This window comes from Etheostoma spectabile, chromosome 4 (genome assembly GCF_008692095.1).
Source record: "Etheostoma spectabile isolate EspeVRDwgs_2016 chromosome 4, UIUC_Espe_1.0, whole genome shotgun sequence".
In the NCBI taxonomy this organism is placed as follows: domain Eukaryota; kingdom Metazoa; phylum Chordata; class Actinopteri; order Perciformes; family Percidae; genus Etheostoma; species Etheostoma spectabile.
Window position 1 is genome coordinate 14,674,140 of NC_045736.1, and position 18,378 is coordinate 14,692,517.

At 39.9% G+C, this 18,378-nt stretch overlaps 1 protein-coding gene across 6 annotated transcripts in view; it reads right to left on the reverse strand.

Moving 5' to 3' along the window:
- The window catches only part of kcnab2a (potassium voltage-gated channel subfamily A regulatory beta subunit 2a), an 86,909-nt gene continuing 68,531 nt past the window's right edge, over positions 1–18,378 (reverse strand). For all 6 annotated transcript variants that reach the window (XM_032512497.1, XM_032512500.1, XM_032512498.1 and 3 more), the window contains 13 exons: positions 13,598–13,641; positions 13,229–13,266; positions 12,859–12,938; positions 8,072–8,116; positions 7,485–7,529; positions 7,186–7,229; positions 6,843–6,929; positions 5,484–5,569; positions 5,219–5,339; positions 4,902–4,996; positions 3,618–3,738; positions 1,736–1,824; positions 1–260 (listed from right to left, as the gene is read on the reverse strand). In XM_032512497.1, coding sequence (XP_032368388.1) covers positions 171–260; positions 1,736–1,824; positions 3,618–3,738; positions 4,902–4,996; positions 5,219–5,339; positions 5,484–5,569; positions 6,843–6,929; positions 7,186–7,229; positions 7,485–7,529; positions 8,072–8,116; positions 12,859–12,938; positions 13,229–13,266; positions 13,598–13,641 — 985 coding nt within the window. In that variant the 3' untranslated portion in view covers positions 1–170. The remainder of the gene's footprint in view (positions 261–1,735; positions 1,825–3,617; positions 3,739–4,901; positions 4,997–5,218; positions 5,340–5,483; positions 5,570–6,842; positions 6,930–7,185; positions 7,230–7,484; positions 7,530–8,071; positions 8,117–12,858; positions 12,939–13,228; positions 13,267–13,597; positions 13,642–18,378) is intronic.

Below are 18,378 nucleotides of genomic sequence, written 5' to 3' on the forward strand. Positions count from 1 at the left end.
CCCCTTTCCTTATCTTATCCCTGTAACTCTAAATGAGGTGCCCTGGGTGGCCTTGGTGTGGCCAGACTCATGCGCCAGGGTCTCACTCAGTAAAAGCTCAAGCAAACAGAGGATCAGGCAAAGGTGGGGCTCTGCGGCTGCAGCCCTGCCGGGCAGGGCCGTGCTGCGCGTTAGGAGCGGTAGTCCTTTTTACTGTACGGCTTGTTTCCCAGGATGCTATCCACCTCGTGTGTGATGGATGATGACAACTTTGGAAGAACCTGGAACAGGAGAGAGACACACATGGTGAATATGTTCTCTTCACTTACTAGAGTTGGGCGGTATCTAAATTTTGATACCAAACCTCCTCCCTATTTTACCACGGTATACGGTATTACCGTGACTAATTAAAAATGATGACGTAAGGCTCAGGCGGCGCCACCAATCTGTTGGCTAGTGCCTACACTGCTTAGAAACTGAATACCAAACACTAATACTGAAACACCTCTCCCTTCTCATTAGGTCGGAAACTGAAATGCTGCCAAACTGCAGTTCTTCTTTGAGACCCCCCTTCCACACTGTCACATGATGACAACCACACATAAGCATTTTTAGGCATTACAGAAATTATATTTGATATTTAATCCTTGTCTCCTATATACGTGCATTGCATTTTTTTTAATGACAGTACTGAAACTGATCCCGTTGGTATTTTTAAGACCCACTGTATTACTGCCCAACCCTATCACTTCCATCTACGGGCTGTGGTTTTGGTCACTGTTTAAAATACAAAATTATCAGAATTTTTGGGCAGTTGCACATCACAGCCTCTAGATGGCGCTGAAGGATGAGGTTTTGTTCTAGGTGGCACCAATGTTGTGCCGTCCAGTCTGCAACTGTAACACAGCAACCAAATAACTTGGGAAGTTATTTAGACAGTTCTACAGCTTATCTGCAGCTTATTTAATTTTTTTGGTATATAAATCTTGTGGGTCGTTTTAAAATTAACTTATTTACTTATTAACTTAACATTAACAACTTGAGTTTGTTTTTGTTTCTTCTTTTAGAAGTATTCAGATAGCAATAAGGACAAAAAATACACCATTGCAATTAAAAATCCTCTCTTTGAAATTTAACTCAAATAACATCAAATGTAAAATACTAAAATACAAACAAGATTAAGTCTTTTTAAATGGACAATTTTAAATTTATTTTTTTAAAAGATGAAGGACCATGTCCCTATTTCATAACATTTCCAGTAAAAGGGAAACTGCAGAGCCCTCGGGAAATGGGAGCTCAGCATTTCAAAACTGAAATATCAAATGTGCTTAGGGAGAGGAGACACACATGGGAGGACGCACAAAGCAGCAGAATATAGAGGGGTAGGAATGCTCTTTGCTGCAGGCCAGACATAATGTAAGGAGAGAACCCCCCCCACCTCCCCCCCACCCATCGTTGTCTGAAAACCCCATTAAAAGAGTGCATCTTATCAGGAGAGGAAGAAGCGTCTGAAAGCTCGTCTCCAATCCCCCTGGCGAATGATACTCCGCTGACCTTATTAACTCGGTACAGTAAAGCAGCCAAGCGTGCAGCAGCAAACTGCCCAAGAGGTCCAGCTGTACCCAGGAGACGAAGCTGCTGCTACAAAATGTAAGGCACGAATAGGGGCCTGGTAAACACGGCAGGTCACATTTTCTCAAATTAAACCACTGATGTGCTATGCAGATCAACAAACACACTCATTTTGTGGCCTCACCTGTATCGCTCCTATGTTCTCCATCAGCTGGTCGGTGTTGGACGCCCCTAAAAGGACAGAGCTCACCCCCTCGTTTCGTAGGCACCACGCTGCAGGAGACCAGTAAACAACAATGACACCCCCAACTTTGGCTATAGACACATGCGTGCACGCACACACGCAAACACATTTACACAACAACATTTCAAACATCCACCAGGTTAATTCTATAAAAGTAAGCTATACTTGGCTAAGCTATAGCTGGCCACAAACTCTGCCCCTTACAACACACTACAGCCAAAATGATGCTGTCACTAGATGGCTGAAAGGAAGCAACTATGTTACACATATATATTGTGTATGCTGTTTGTATATATATATAAAACTGAGTCAGCAGCCTGCCGTGACTGAATAAATAACAGACAGCAGCAACACAGAATTTTAAATGAAAAAATAAATTTAATCCTGGTCATTTTTAATAAACTCAGTATCTGCAGCGATATTAATCCGGCTTATCAGTGCAGCATCCCTGTGTGAAATAAACGTAGAGGAACAAAAACACAATATTTCTCTCTGACATGTAGTGGGGTAGAAGTACAAAGAAGAATAAAATGGAAGTACAAGTACCTCGAAATTGCCCTTCAGTATAATACTTGAATAAACGCCTAAATTCCGATTCTGCTATTAAAATTGTGAGCTGTATTATGCAATAACACTGCACGGAATTGAGGAAAATACACTGCACATTACTGCATAAAGGGATGACTAATTTAGCTGTAAGAATAGGGGGATAACCTTGTGTCACAGATTGACTCTTTGTATTAGTTTCATTCTATGGATGAGATGTAATATGTATCTGTTATGTTCAAAATCCCATAAATAAATCATACGCAAAAAAAATAGGGATAATAATTCTGCAAATCGTTGACCAACTTGAAAATATGGCCATACATAAATACAGTTGAACATCTGGAGTGAAGTGTAGACCTTCCCACGTGCCACTGAGATACCCACATCATATAATAACTATTCTCACAACCACCACCTGAATCTACCACCTGCTCCAGCAGCAGCAGGCCGCCGTCCATCAGTGTTATATAGTTTTTTATTCAATACTGAAGTGCCACAGTGATGTAGAGGACTACATGATGGACATAAATCTCCTGTGCAGCCTTCAGGAGTGCTGGAAGGATTTATAGTAATGGGAGAGATGAAGGTGTCCACTAATGAGCCGTGAAACCTAATCTATGACCTCGCATTACGGCGAGGGTGAAATATCTGCCGTGTTCGGTGCTGAGATAGGAGAGGCAGGCCTAGATTTACTCGCCTGCGACACTAACATCTTGACGCTTTAATAGCCCTCGCACTAGCGTACGTCTTCTGAGGTTTGCACAGTCTCACTTTCCTGCCCGGATGTGAATCGATTTCTGTCACTCGCTGGATTTATGTCTGGGATTCTATTTGAATTCAGACACTGGGAACTGTACATGTTAACACCATGGACCTGCATACACAAATATATACCGTAAACATGTTTGCATTACTTGTAATGTTTACAATTACAGTCTTAATGTATCCAAGGAAAGGTGCCAGATCCTTCTTTAGAAGGCTCCTATTGTATATTCTATTAATTCTAAAGCTTATTGGTCCCTGAGAGACCTGTTATAAATGAGTTAATGTCCCTATTTACCTGGATTCCCTCTATGGTCTACTCTCTTTTCCTCATTAACCTCTTAAAAAAAAAAGAAAAATGACAGTAGTTACAGCACACACAAAGACGTGACAACACAACACAACAGTCAAACCAGACAGCTGCCGGAGCTGTGTTGACCTCGGCCCGTCCGAGGCAGAGGGACGGACAGACAGACAGAAAGAGAGAGAGCGGCAGAGTGTATCTGCGTACCGATGGCGAGTTGGGGCAGTGTGCAGCCCAGCCGCTCCGCGATTGCCTGCAGCTCTTTCAACTTCGCCTGCTGACGCCGGCCCTCCTCGCTCAAGATCTTGTCCTTCAACCACTGGTAACCCTGTCGAAAACACAGCACACCTGCTCGAAAACACAGCCCTGCTCACACACCGCTGCACCGCAGCTCCTGTGTCACCAGGGCCTGTTTTTAAACATGTGACTCTGTCTCCTGCGGTCTACATCTCAGCCAGGGAACAAAGCTACAGCTACCCTTACTGAAATGATGAATTGTTTGTTCATTATTATTAATATTATAAAGTTACAAACAGAGACAGACAATTCTCTATTTAAATTGACTATTGCTGCTTTTACTGACATTTCAAGTCAAGTCAAAACACTAATCATTATATAGTATCAAGCATCAGGAGTTATACGATAATGCCATTAATAACAGATTATAAACCAGTGAGAATAATCAAAGAGCCAAAATACCACAAACATCCACAGACAACACCGAACCAGACAGCAAACAGCACATTCCACACAAGTCGCCACAAGTACTGCACAACACCAAAATGGAAAGCTACTTTCCTCTCTGATCGACGGTCACTGACACACGAACCACAGACACACAACATGCCACTCCACTACAAAGACACACTGTTGCTTAAGTCAGGCATTAGCTTTTGTGTAATGCAGAGGCAGTCGTCTCTGACTCAATACTCATTTTGTTTAAATTCTAGATCTCACAATCCAATTTGCATTTTAATATTTTGTATTATAAAAAGTTAATATGTCAAATTGAAGTAAAATATTCCACTGGGTTTGTGAGTGCAAGTCATTAAAACTGGTTCTCCTCCTTAAAATGTTCAATTATGGCCATTCTGATCCCTGATGCTTAGAGGAAAACAAAGGTTTTGCCGAACAATTTTTCCTGAAACATCATGATTCATAATTATTTAGTTTAATAAGTGTTGGTATACACAGCCTATATTAAGTATGTGTGTATGCATGTATTGTGTGTTTTGTGTGCATTAAAATGCGTTAAGCTGACACCCGCTGGCAAACAGCACCGCTCAGGAAGAGTTGCACAGTGCATGGCATCAACCATGGCAGTGAAAACACAGATATGTGACGTGTGCACAGAATTAAAGAACCTGTAAGACACAATACACCAAAAAAACAAAACAAATTAGCAACCAGTAAGGAGACAAGGAACGGTGACACTAGCACAGCTGACCAGAGCGGGATAAAGACAGAAAACAGCGAGCGCAGTTTGTTTACCTTCAGAGAGGCCCGGGAGTAAGGAGGAACCCTGCCGTCATATTTCCCTGAGATGATCCCACATGCCAGTGGTGACCACGTCATGGCCCCTACACCTGGGAGCAAAAGATGTGATCATCGTAACACCATAACTTTCTCAGAGTTGAAGTCCTTAATTTGTCTTTGGAAGACTAAACACTAGGTCCTTGCTGCACAAGTTTAACATTTTGGAAATCTATTTGCATGTAAAACTAGGATTTGTTTCTCCAGAATTTGTGTCCAATATTATTGCAGTCACCTAACATCTGTGGTCCTACTGTAAATCCATCACGAGTTACCTATCTTATGGAAGAGCTCAGGAAGCTGCACCTCCACCTTCTCTCTCTGGAACATGTGGTACTCAGCCTGCTCGCAGATGGGAGGAATCTGGTTGAATTGTCGTGCCACAGAGTATGCTTCCTAAAAAACAACAACACGGAAGTAACAAAATATTAGGCTCATACACAGTACAGTACTGAATATATATTATAAAGAACAATGGACATCAGGAACAGTAAGGATACAGCAACCTGGGTATCCCTACACAGATACTTCGAGTCTCACCATTATTTCCATCGGGCTCCAGCGGGAAGTTCCCCAGTACATGGCCATGCCTTGGTTTATCACATGGGTCATTGCTCGAACCGTTTCTGCAAGTAAAAATACACAAAAATATCAATAACACCATTAATGCTGGAGTCAGACACAGTTTGAGTGTTTATGGACTAGCGTTTTCTCTGCTGTTTTTTGTTCTCTATAAAACAAAGCAATGTACTGAATGTGTAGCGGAGCGGTTCTGTGTGATTATAAGAGATTTAACTGGTATCATTTGCATTTAAAATGGACTGGGTCACTCAGGAGAAAAGTGGGAAAGCTGATTATGTTAATCAGAATGGTGACATTAATTCATAACAAGGCACACTCCACAAGAAATTGTTTTGATGAACAAGCTACAGGGGAACATAGGAAGTGCCCAGTAAAATAAACAAGATATGACAGGCACACATTCAAATATTTAATCACAGACAAAGCGTTTCACAAAGTTGACAGACTGGACTACAGCTCATGTATTTAAAGCAAGGAGGATTAAAAACATGTTTGGTTCTATAAAAACTTAAATCTGAGATTAGTTTTTTTCCATTAATGTGCTGACTAAATGTTACACATATTAATCTAATGGTATTTTGTTAACATAATAATCCTCAATCCATCTATTCTCTGCTTCTGAAAACCAAATCGGTCCTATCATCTAGTGGGCGCTTGGCTTAAGAGGGTTTCTCTGTAAAGTGAGACAACAGCAGCTTCCACCTCTTCACCCTGCACACTGCCCTTTAGCTACTGCCAGAATAAAACACACCAGATGGTCCAACTACTGCAATTTTGAAGGCATAGACTCAAAGCTGTCCCTGTGAACTGTGTGCAATCTTTAAAGGGCAGATGAGCAAAAGAATTGCCTCGACGTTTGCATCAAAAACACCAGCTACTTCTGACTAACAAGACACTAAAGTATTGTGAAAGCGTCAAAGCCAGTGAAGCATTACACTGAGGGCGGGAAGATGACCTCTGACCGAACTCTGTAACCCAAAATGAAACTCCTAGGGAGCAGATGCATACTGTGTGACCAGCTGAGCCCACACACAGTTAGCGCTCTGCCATTTAAAAAGGTCTCCAGCATCACTATCTATCCTCATTCTAAATGTGTGGAGCTGCAAGCACCAGGACAAGATGCAGCTTTTAAAAATAGATATTTTCGTTACAAGACGTTTGTATATCTATATCTTTGCATTACAGTAGTCATAGAGACAAAAAAGAGGGGCTTTTTTAAGTGCGATATGACAAAATATCAGAAAAACATGGTTAAGTGAGTGAGAGGGAAAAAAAAAGGTGATATTTCAAAAGCGATAAAGACAATACAATAATTACCTTCCATAGGTGTATTAGGGTCTGGTCTGTTTGCAAAAACCACATCCACATAGTCCAACTGCAGTCTTTCTAGAGAGGCTTTTAAACCTAGAAAAATGCACCACAGTTAGTCCAGTAATAGTGAACAAACATGATGATATTCATAAAAACTCAAACTATATACCGCCAAATAAATAAAGCAGACAATTATCTCAAACTATTTATTGTCCCCAAAAGTTTTTCAAAAGTCTTGAGGGTCTCAATTTAAAAAAGAAAAGCAGCACTGATTCCTTTAAGCCAAAGTATCTAATTAGGAAGTATTGTGTCAGTGTTTAATCCAATAACCTGCCGTGCTGCTACTTACCTTCTATAATGTGTTTTCGGGATAAACCTCTTTCAGTCTCCGCTCTACAAAAAAAAAAAGCAACAAAAAATACACTTGACGTTATAAACTATTTGAAATATGACTGGACCTGCCCCCTCAGCTGTGATATAGCATCCTTTCTCTGTGAAATATGATATAATACTGTGTTTCATTGAAAGTACCTGAAAACAGATTGGTTTGGATGACACATGATCCCATTACCAGGAGCATCAAACTGAAAAATTATAAAGAAGGATGGTTTCTCACTTGAGTCAAAGAAGCAGCCAGGTGAAACTTACTTTCCACCCCAGAAGATCTTTGTTGTTATCACCAGGCTTGAACGTCTGAAAATGGGAAATGAAAGCATATCTGTTACATCTGCCAAACACAGAATTATAGCAACAACAAAAAAGCCTCCTGTATGGAAGCTGGAGAAATCCTTGGTTTACACAAACTTTATATTATATTAACAGCTAGGATGAAGATTGGACTCCTGCTTTGGGCAATCATGCATTTCTCCATTATTCTTTCAGTGTCACACACACCCACATCCCACAATAAGTGGGACTGTGCCAGAACTTGACTGGCGCCAATGAATGAACGTAAAACCTGACAGAGCTATACAAATGCCAATTCAGGTGCTACAAAGTAGAAGACAAGGGACTAGAAGTTCATCCATTATTCAGCATCTTTGAGAATTGACACAGAAATGTGGCCATGGTGCGGATGTTGGCATACATCTTTCACCTTTATACCTAACTGTTCCAGTTCACAACACACATCCTCCAAATACTATATGTGCAAGGAAGGAAACAAGATTAGGAAAGCTGGCTGGAACGGAAATAAAAAAAATAGACACCAAACTTCATTTAAGTGTGCCTCGTACCTCCATCCTTTCTTCTTTATGATGTTTCCGAGCACCACCTCTGCCCTGCGAAGCAAACAGTGAGAAGATTAAATAAAGATTTTGAAATGATAACAGTGTTAATATCCGTCTGAGGAATCAATTCAGTGTGTGTGTGTGTGTGTGTGTGTGTGTGTTAGAGTCAAAAGAGCCTGGGACCAGCTGTGCCAACACTATGTCACTCATTAGCAGCCCTGTGGCTGCTAATGAGTGACATTATGATCAACATGGGGCTTGTTAGTGATGGCCAGACACCTGTCAGTAGGATATCTCTCCAGCGCTCTCACTCTGACAAATAATGGGAGTCCTCCTTGAAACACAGTTTCAGATAAAATGTAATTGAACACTCCTTAGAGGTAGGGAAAAAAAAAAACTACTACTAATAATAATAACTTCTAAGATTTGTTTTAAATTCATTTTGGGTGCACTGATGAATAAAGCCAGCAATCAATGTAGTTTTCCAAGTGTGAGAAGTGTTGTTGTAAACTACAAGCATCATAATTCAGCTTAGCTATGACAGCGCATTAGTGCTCCTGCCAGTGGCGGCGTGTCTGTGGCGAGACAGTCTGTCTTGTGGTAATCAGATGGGGATATATCATATGTCAACTAAACGAGAAATACAGATGGCTTATACCAGACTGAAAGACTATCATGCCTGTACAACTGTCACTTACTGGGATTGCTAGATGAAACAGAGTTCAAGGAAGATTCCAACATCTATTTTAAAAATCAACTAAACTATAAGAAATTCTTTAAGCAAAGCTGCCAAACATTTGTTATTTTCAAATTCTTAAGTGTAACAATTTTCTGCTCTTTTTTGTTGTTCTTGATAGTAAACTGAACATCTCTGGATTTGGGAATGTTGGTCAGACATTTCAAGACGTAACCTTGCACTCTGGGAAACTGTGATGGTCATTTTAAACCATTATCTGACATTTTACAAACTAGTCAATAAATCTAGAAAAAATGATCGATAATGGAATTAAGTTAATCCCCAGACGATTCAGCTCATTTCTATTTTTACATCCAGGTGGTCTGAAACACATATTTGAAATGATGTAAAAATTTGTTTATCTGGAAAGTTTTCTGAAATTCTACAATGGCCAATTATAATGGCCAATTATAATAATAACAACCAAGTTTGAAATGGGCCAGTATACAATTCTGATGTTATGATAACTTTCAGCAAAAATATCAGTTTCACAGTATTGGGATATTGCAATTACAGCTTTAAAATGTATTATTTTTAAAATGCCCGGATAAAAAAAACATTGAACACAATGTATGCTATTTTTAAACACACTGCACACTGGCAGGTAGTGGGATTTCTAAAGTGCACTTTCGGTTCTTGATGACTATTAAAAAACAGCTCATACCTTTAGAACGGTATGATGGAAAATTTCAGTGGTTTTAAAACCGTGACTTTTTAAAACCAAGGTAGACCTTGAAACCGGTAAATGCCTAGTTTGAAAGAAGAAAAAGAAATTTTCCTAAGACAGGGCTAATCTTCTCCTGATGCGGCTAAAATTAACTGTAATGTGACCTCATTGCACGTAACAATTAACCTCCATCTCCCTTTTCTTCCTGCTTGAGATTTTCTGGAAAAAACAATTTATTGTGAAACAATTTGTACCTTTTGTTTTGAAAAGTGCCAGTAAAGTGTTAAAGTAAGCAAATCTTTACTTACTTTAACATTTAACACCCTCATCTCCCTCTAACTTCACCTTGTATGTTTGTATCTTTCTTCTCCATGACAGGACGAGTTCATGGAGGTTCAACTTCACCTCATTTAAATCACTTTGTTTTTTTTTTGGCTGTGTCATGCTATACAACGACACCAGACAGACAATCTTATTGGGGCTCTGAGGTTGATTTCAGCCATACTGCCCAGCCAAGTGTATGTATATACTATGTGTGAGTTAGTGCCAACACTTTGCAGGCACAGATGCATGGATGCTTGTTAAGGGTAAGTAAGTATCAAACATATATAAATTATATGTATTTTTCATACTGTTCGGTTCATGCATGTTTTTTATTATATATTTTGGTTCTATCATTTTTCACTTATTAAAAAGGTAAATTCATTAATATATTAATACTGGTTGCTGATCCAACAGGCAGCACAAGACCAGAAGGTGCTGAACTACTGAGAGCGGTTTCAGACCCTGACAACTGGACCCACACCTTTTTAAAAAGTGAGCACTCACCACTCCCCTGGAAGCTACAATGTGTGTGTTTGTGTGCATACTAGTGTTACAGCGCGTGTGTGTGTGTGTGTGTGTGTGTGTGTGTGTGTGTGTGAGAGTGAGTGTGTGTGTGTGTGTGTCTCTGGCAAACATCCACACAGTGCACTGTGTTGCCCTTCTGAAATGTCTGTGAGCACAAACATAAGGCACAGTGTGCCTTGAGCAGGCAGGTTGACCTTTTTCATCCATCCATGAATTAGGTCTTTTGTCCAGCCCTGAGTTGATGACTTTGTGACATACTGCTGCATTATTCATGCGTTTACAACATTTTATTACTTTCAGATGTCTCTGTAATTATGCTTCCAATTTGTCACTGGTTCCACACAATAGCATGCAATTAATATGCACCCAGGTTGAAATGTCTAAGCCTAAAAGAAAATGCAGGAGAAAATTCTGTTCTGCCAATTACTCACATATTTTTGCTTTGATGCCATATGTGTTTGCGCTGATAACAGAAGCTATGCGGGATAAGCAGAACATGTTTATTTGTGCAATTACACATTATTTATATTTCTGAGAAACACTGGCTTGCATATTAGGATGGATATGCTGGCTAGGATTCACAATGAATATCTAAATGTCTGTATGTGCTGAATGTTTGTTTTATGGCAGTTCTGTTTTGTAGGACTATGCCAGAACAAACATGCCAAACAAACACCCAACTGACATATGTTGTGCATGAGCAGAGTGTGAGCACAGCTTACAAACTTCCACGCTCGAACACAGAATTAACAGTACAGCAGCCGACTGTACAGCCACCAGCACCACTCACGTTCTCCAAGTCTGACTGATTAAGGAATCGCAGTATACCAGAACCAAGCACTTCACATGAAAGCGTTTTCATTTCTGATGTGCAAAGTGTGGGATTTGTTCTACTCCTGTGTATGTGTGTAATATAAGCTTCTCTGCGCTGCTTTGCAGTGGAAGGTGTTAGGATTACCACCTGTGCAACACATACTAAGCTGTGTGACATGCTGTCACAAAACATTTGCACGTGTCCAACAGATGATGGTCAATGTCAGAGTTGGTCAAATATCAACTTTTTCTGGCCTCCAATCCTAAAACAAGGCAAAGAGATTGAGGTTGAAAGAGCCTCAGAATAATATAGCATGTATACAATACCTGCTAAAGGCACTAGATAGGGAAACCACTACGACCTGCTGAATGTTTGTCTTCTTTGTGAGACACTGATGCATTTTCCCAAACATAATGGCAAAACTATGCTATTCTTGGGAGGATTAAAATAAGAATTTGGTTCTGTTAATCAGAGATACTGTTTGCGAAGGATAATCCCTTTAGATCATTTCAAAGCACACAAATTACTACAAAGCCAGATTTTTCCATGCTGGAATTTAAATCTTCACTACATCCAGCAATCAGCCAGTACAAGGCTGCTTTATGAGGTTAAAAATATCAACACTGGCTGTCCTGTAAATTAAGACTATGAATATGTGAACTCTCATTGTGTAAATACTGTATCATAAAAAAAATTCTTTAACAATGTAAATATTGTACATATCCACACTCCTTATATTTCTCTGATATTTATATACTTCTTGCAACTGTAATATTTCTGATTCTGACAAGGTGGCAACCCTAATCTCAGGTGGAAGATCAAGGACAGACAATAATCCGTTACTAAAACTACTTTCTGCCAATAGTCCCAATGAAAACTGTTGACCGTGATGTTTGTGGATTGTAGAGTTGTAGAGTAACACATACTACAAATACTGTGAAGACACATTGTTGATGAGTTTTTCATAATCATTTTTCACAACTTTGACTCACTCAAACAAAACCTCCACTGTGTTTGTGTGCCGCCTAAAGCCTCTGCACATCAAACTGAAATTCTTTGCATGGCTACACAGCTATAGTAGTTAGAAGTGTGTTGTTGTAATTTGGATAAACTGACCCCCCCCACTTTAAGTATCAGGGATTGTTTTATCACTAGTAGAGAAAACACACCAGCAGTGTCTATTCTGGATGTATGTAGTTAGATCCTCTCTAATGCTCTGAACATTTTGCGTTGTGCACAACTGTGGATCATGCTTCCACCTGGCACTCAAGCACAGCAACTGAACACACACATATACACACACACACACACACACATATACACACACACACACACGTCTCTCATTAAGCAATGGAAAATTATTTCAATTAAATTATTATTTTTAACTTTTTTGAGCACTGGCCCTATAGAGTAACTAGCTGATTGTATTTACTGGCCTGTGATAATTTTTTATTACTGACCCTAAAGACATGGAAAAAAAACTAAATTGCGTGAGAGATGATTTGTTGAGGCAACAGCACAAAACACAACATACTTTTATGTTATTATGAGAAGTATAAAAATGTGTTTGGCTTATTATCAAAATTTGGCGGGACAAATTAGACTCTAGCAGCCCACCACATTCTAGGTAATGGGAATTAATGGGAACTATAAAATCTCTACCTAGTAGTGGTTGTGGTAATAGTTGGCGTTACTGCTCTGTGACCTGTGGCACAGGATATACTCACTTCCCAGCAGCGTAGACCTCCGCTGTGTCAAACAGATTGATGCCATTTTCATAGGCCAGAGTCATCAGCTGTTCTGCCATCTGTTGAGAGATCAGGGGAGAAGAAACAGAGAAGGTGAAGGGTGGGGTGAGAGACCACTGATGTGAGGACTTTTGAATTATTAAACTTCCTTCAAAAGACTAAACAGGCTGCGGTGGCTTTGCCTTCCTATAATGTGTTTATTCTCTGCCTGTCAATACCCTATGGCAGTATGTTTTCACTGTAAGTAAAAACAGGCTTCTTGTGCAACCCTTGATGTGCCAGATCATGTGGAGGGCTTCCATTCTCGAGCACTGACTGATGGAGGATGACAAAATCCATCTGCTCTCACCTCATCAGTTATCTGTCCACCGAACGTCACCCATGTTCCTACAGAGGTTAACAGGGAGGTGAGGTCAGAGTGTAAGTACATAAACACACATGTACACAGATGAACAAGTAAACAGTTTTACTCCATGTTCTGCACAAGTGATACTGCACATAATGGACAACAAGATCTAGCTTAGAAAAAGGGCATTCAGGATAATATATTTGACCCGGAACTTATATTTTCCCACACCACGTGAAAACACTATTTCCTCCTTTTTTGAAGATACAAAGTTACTGTGGGGTTATGAGTTCCCCTCACAGACCATCTATATAAAGTGTTTGGTTGTGCATCAAATTGTTCAGTGTGTCTTATGATCAAAAAGACTCTTACCTAATCCAAGGCAGGACACCCGCAGGCCCGACTTCCCAAGGTTTCTGTCAAAACAGAGAAAATTACATTAAGATGAAAGCAACACTGTGGTGGGAGTCATTTGTGATATTTTGCTCTCCTGGCAGTGGCTATGACCATTAGAGTAGGACTTCAATTGTCATTTTTATTATTGATATAATAAATAAGCCTATCACTCATGTGTAATGTGAGTAAAGCAGGCAATTGCAGTGAAAGTCATTGAAGCCGGTAGGAACAGGGGTTTTGTATGGATTTGCAGCCAGCATCTACTGCAGCACTGACACATGCATTTTAGATGTGTAAGGAAGGACAGTAACACGTGTACAATTAGAATTTGTGTGTGTGTGTGTGTGTGTGTGTGTGTGTGTGTGTGTGTGTGTGTGTGTGTGTGTGTGTGTGTGCGCGCGTGCGCGCGCGCGTGCAGTGAAATGCCAGGGGAAAATCAGAGAGAGGAAGTGGTTCTTAAGCAAGCCCACCCTGACATCCACTGAAATTTCCCTGACGAAAATCCCCCCATAGCACTGCGGAAGCTTGACTGCTCACAACAACTTGCTTCTAAAGCTGGCGTCTCTGAGCCTATCACAGTGCAGACAGACCCCTCTGCAGACAACTACAGCTATCATTCTTATGTGCGAGCATTTAAACCTCTCTTAGACGTCTATGGTTGCAAGTTAAATAGCAACACTCAAATAACTGATCTTGTTAAATTTGTTGTCAATTTCTCTCTTTTGGAGGAATTTGTAGTGTATCTTGAGACCTTAATAGTTTGGTTTCATCAGATATCACTGATTTAAGAAATGATTTAAACAAACAAAATGAAGTGTGCTACCTCTGGTCACCTACTTTCAGAGATGAGCTGGCAGTGTAAAGAAATAAAAGAAATGTGGCATCAGAGATGATGTAATGTGCAGGAGTCAAAGTGAGTGTGTGGGAGGGTATGTACTATATTTTTATAAGACTGCCTATATGGAAATACAGTTGAAATGAAAAGCAGTAGAGAGAGAGAGACAGAGGATAGGTGTGCTGTGTGTGTGCAGAAGTGTGTTATATGACTGCGGGTGGGACTGCATGTGTAAGTGGGACTGACTGACAGTGTGTGTGTGTGTGAGTGTTTGTGTGTGTGTTTTGTGAAGCCATGATAAGATTGCTGAATTGCTGCGGTGAAAAACAAAACACTTAATTCAATGTGGTCTGAACAGTAAGTCCCAAAGAAACTGACAAAACCATTTAAGATAAATATCGCTTTATAATAATATGTATTTCCATATAAATTCTATTTCAGAAGTGTTAATCCAGATAATGTTCACTTCATCATCCAACATCATTATTTTCACTCTTACTTCACTGAACCAGCATGGATGCTAGCAAAGGCTCTCCATTAATTTACACTCTTTGTTTTCTAAATTAAGGTATTACAAATCACTTTCAGCCATCAGAGGTTTCAGTGAGATCGAGAGATTTGGAAAAATAATGAAATTGCATCCATTGTGTGTATAGTAAAGCATTTGGGTCAAACACATTCACAACAAAGAGCCTCATTAAAAAGATGTGTTTTGGTCAGTGAGGTCTGTAATCGTGTTAAAGTTTGAGTCGGAGAACTCGATGACGTCACGTATAGGAGCCCTTTGATTTACACAAACACAGTCAGTCGTGAGGGAGAAAGATAAGAGAATCCAGTGGGACCACGTGCCCTTACTCTGCACCGCAGTGTCAAGTCCCTTCCGGCAAACCACTGGAGCCAATCTACAATTAACTGTTTCTTAATTGAATGAGTCCAATAACCCCTCCGGGTGCTGCTGATGGCACGAATGGAGATAACCAAAACTAAAAGCAGCTCACTGACTAAAATTGTTAGTGGAGCATATTTGTTAGAGGGCTTCTGAGAATGGACTGAGTCAAGTGCAAAATATGAATATCTTCATTCAATATTCTGCTTGACTGCATCCTTTAGTAGGTAGTCTCTAAACAATGTAGAGTGAGTCTGTTTCGAGCCTTGCACTGTTCCACATGTAAACAACTAATGTGATTAAATGAATTAATGTTGCTTAATGTGTTAACACATGGTGCACATGCATGTTGGGAGATGAAAATGAGATCCATAGTAAACTCAGAAGATATACCAGGAGAAACTGTATTCACATTCTTCTAGAGTAGCACCATTTTCATCAGCGTGTGTAAGGGCTTATCAAAAAGCAAAGCTTACTGTGTAAATGTTGCATAAGCATGATTTAACCATGAACACTGCACATGCAGTACCAGTGCATTTAAGCACCTCCTTGAACCTTAAAATAAAAAACCAGGATATCAGAATACACAGCTCTGCCCTTGTCATTGTTCTCATTGTAAGGATGTTCCTTTGTCAGCACATTGTTGTGTTCAATAATTTACTAGAATGGCCTTGAATACTGCATTGTGCATTGCTAAAATGACCCTCTGCTAGGGCCTGTAACCAGGCAGGGGTTAGGTTTGCGCTGAGTCTCAGCAGACATGAACCACAGCAGTAATGCCATCTCTATCACACCCTCCTCAATAATGAAGGAGACAGGCAGGCACAGTACAGGACAGCAACATCGATGCAGCCGCAGGGACAAAGCCTGATGAGAAACGTAGTGAGCATGTCCAGACTGTCTGTTTACTTTGAAATACTAGGAAGCCTTTCCATGAGTTAACGTAAGCTTTCTGATACCATCAGCCAGAAGCCCAAGTTGACAAGGCGAGGGTTTTAATTTTCTAATGTTGGTTATGTGATTAAGGGTGGCTTGGAGATATATATGGGGCTTGTTTACACACAGGTTGCATTTCACATCCGCTTGATACAATAAGTCCTGCTCGTCTAAGTCCATCATTCAGCTCTGCTGACGACTTTGGCCCCCAGTGATGAAAGCCGATTTGTGGAACAAAGAGGAGCTTATTTTCCATCAATGTCCATATTAGGCAGGGTATATCTTTCAGTCATTAATTATTGATTGCTGAATTGTTTGTTAGTTATCTAGAAGAAAAATCTGAAATAGAAGAGTGAAAGATGTGTAATAGCAGGACATCAACCCAGCAATGGAAAGTATGCACGGATAAAAAATTAGTAGGTGAACATTAATGTCATTGTTAATGGACTGACCTGTTCAATAACAAAAGGTGTGTCTCAATTTTGATACTTTTGTCAGTACACGTACATGTACAATACTTTGTACACTACAGTATGTACTCACTTGTGTAGTGCGTACATTTTGACAGGGTGGTATTCCCTCATGGCTTTATGCACTGACCAGAAATGACTCTTCTTCTTTTTAATGGTAAACTGCAGCTGGACCTTATTACCGCCATCTACAAACGTCCCGGTGTTGGAATCCTGTCCAGTAAAACAAAGTCATACTTTTTACACTGTTTTTCAGTATTCAGCGTTCAGTATTTTAGCCGTGTTTAAGCAAGGTACTAGCTAACGGACACTAATGTTTCGCCGCAACAGAGAAAAGTGCAGGCATTCAAGTGGCAGCGAAATGAGGTACCAAAATCCGCGTTGCTATTCTGGTAGATACTGGTCATTCGGAACCCCAGCCCAATCCGTGGTGGGACAAATATACACCCACATTGTCTCTTAATCTTGTTGTTAAACTATCATAATAAGGTAACCTGGAAGGCTACAGCAAATACTTATTCAGCCTACATATTCAAAACGTACTGGTTCAGACATCCATAATTTTAGCTAGTCTTGAATTAATAATTCAGCATAAAATTCATTATTATGCCTTATGTCATTTTAATTCTCAACTCAATAATGTTAAAACCAGTTATACGAAAGATATTTTTCTGAGTTTTGATATGTTCAGTCTATTGTTGCACCCTTGTAATTATAACTTGTACAGGGTATTAACTATATGCCTGTCATGTCAGATCTGCTGTAATTGTGTTTTAAGACAATGGTTGAGAAGATGAGAAGAGATTGATACAACGCCATCAAGTAAATCTCAATAAAAAGCTTATTCCAAAAAATAATGAACTGGTTCCAATATGTCTCGGTAAGGTGTGACAGCAAAGTATAAGGACTGGAGGCATGGACTAAGTGGTCTACAGACTGGGTGGGAGAGAGGACTGAAAGTCAATGTGATGTCAGCGGACAGGACAGGGTGATGAATTAGAAAACAAGGTCACAGAGCTGTAAAAAGGAATGTGTTGAGAGATATGTTCACCGAGCAGCTATTAATACTACCTAACTCGTGGGTTCAACTTCAGAATGCATACAGACCGAATGCCACTAGCTTGTGTTGGCTGCAGGTGGTTTCCTCCATCATTCAGGTTTATGCAATATCCATTAAAGTAAGGAGTGACAGTGGAGAATATTAGATTAGAAATTTCCTGACTAGACAATAGGCATAGTGACACCAGTATCGATATCGGCTCCGATGCGGCCTAAAACGCCGGTATAGGTATCAGGACGTACCAGAGTTTATGATACCACGTAATAAAGAAACAGAATGGAAATCTACATTAGAGGTAGTTTATATATGTTCTTTTTCCGTTATGACACACTGTCAAATTGCATAATAAAAAAAGTTCTGTGGTGTTCATTGTTTGTGTTTGTTTCCCAAAAAGTTGTGAAAACTTGACCCAGACAAAAAATATAGAAATCATACCATATATACTCTGGTGTACTGTACCATATATACTGTACTGTATACTACTATCCCATACAGGGATAGTAGTATACAGTTTTAAAACATAATAAAATATATGACACACTGGCATTGGATCAGCACTTGGTATCGGCT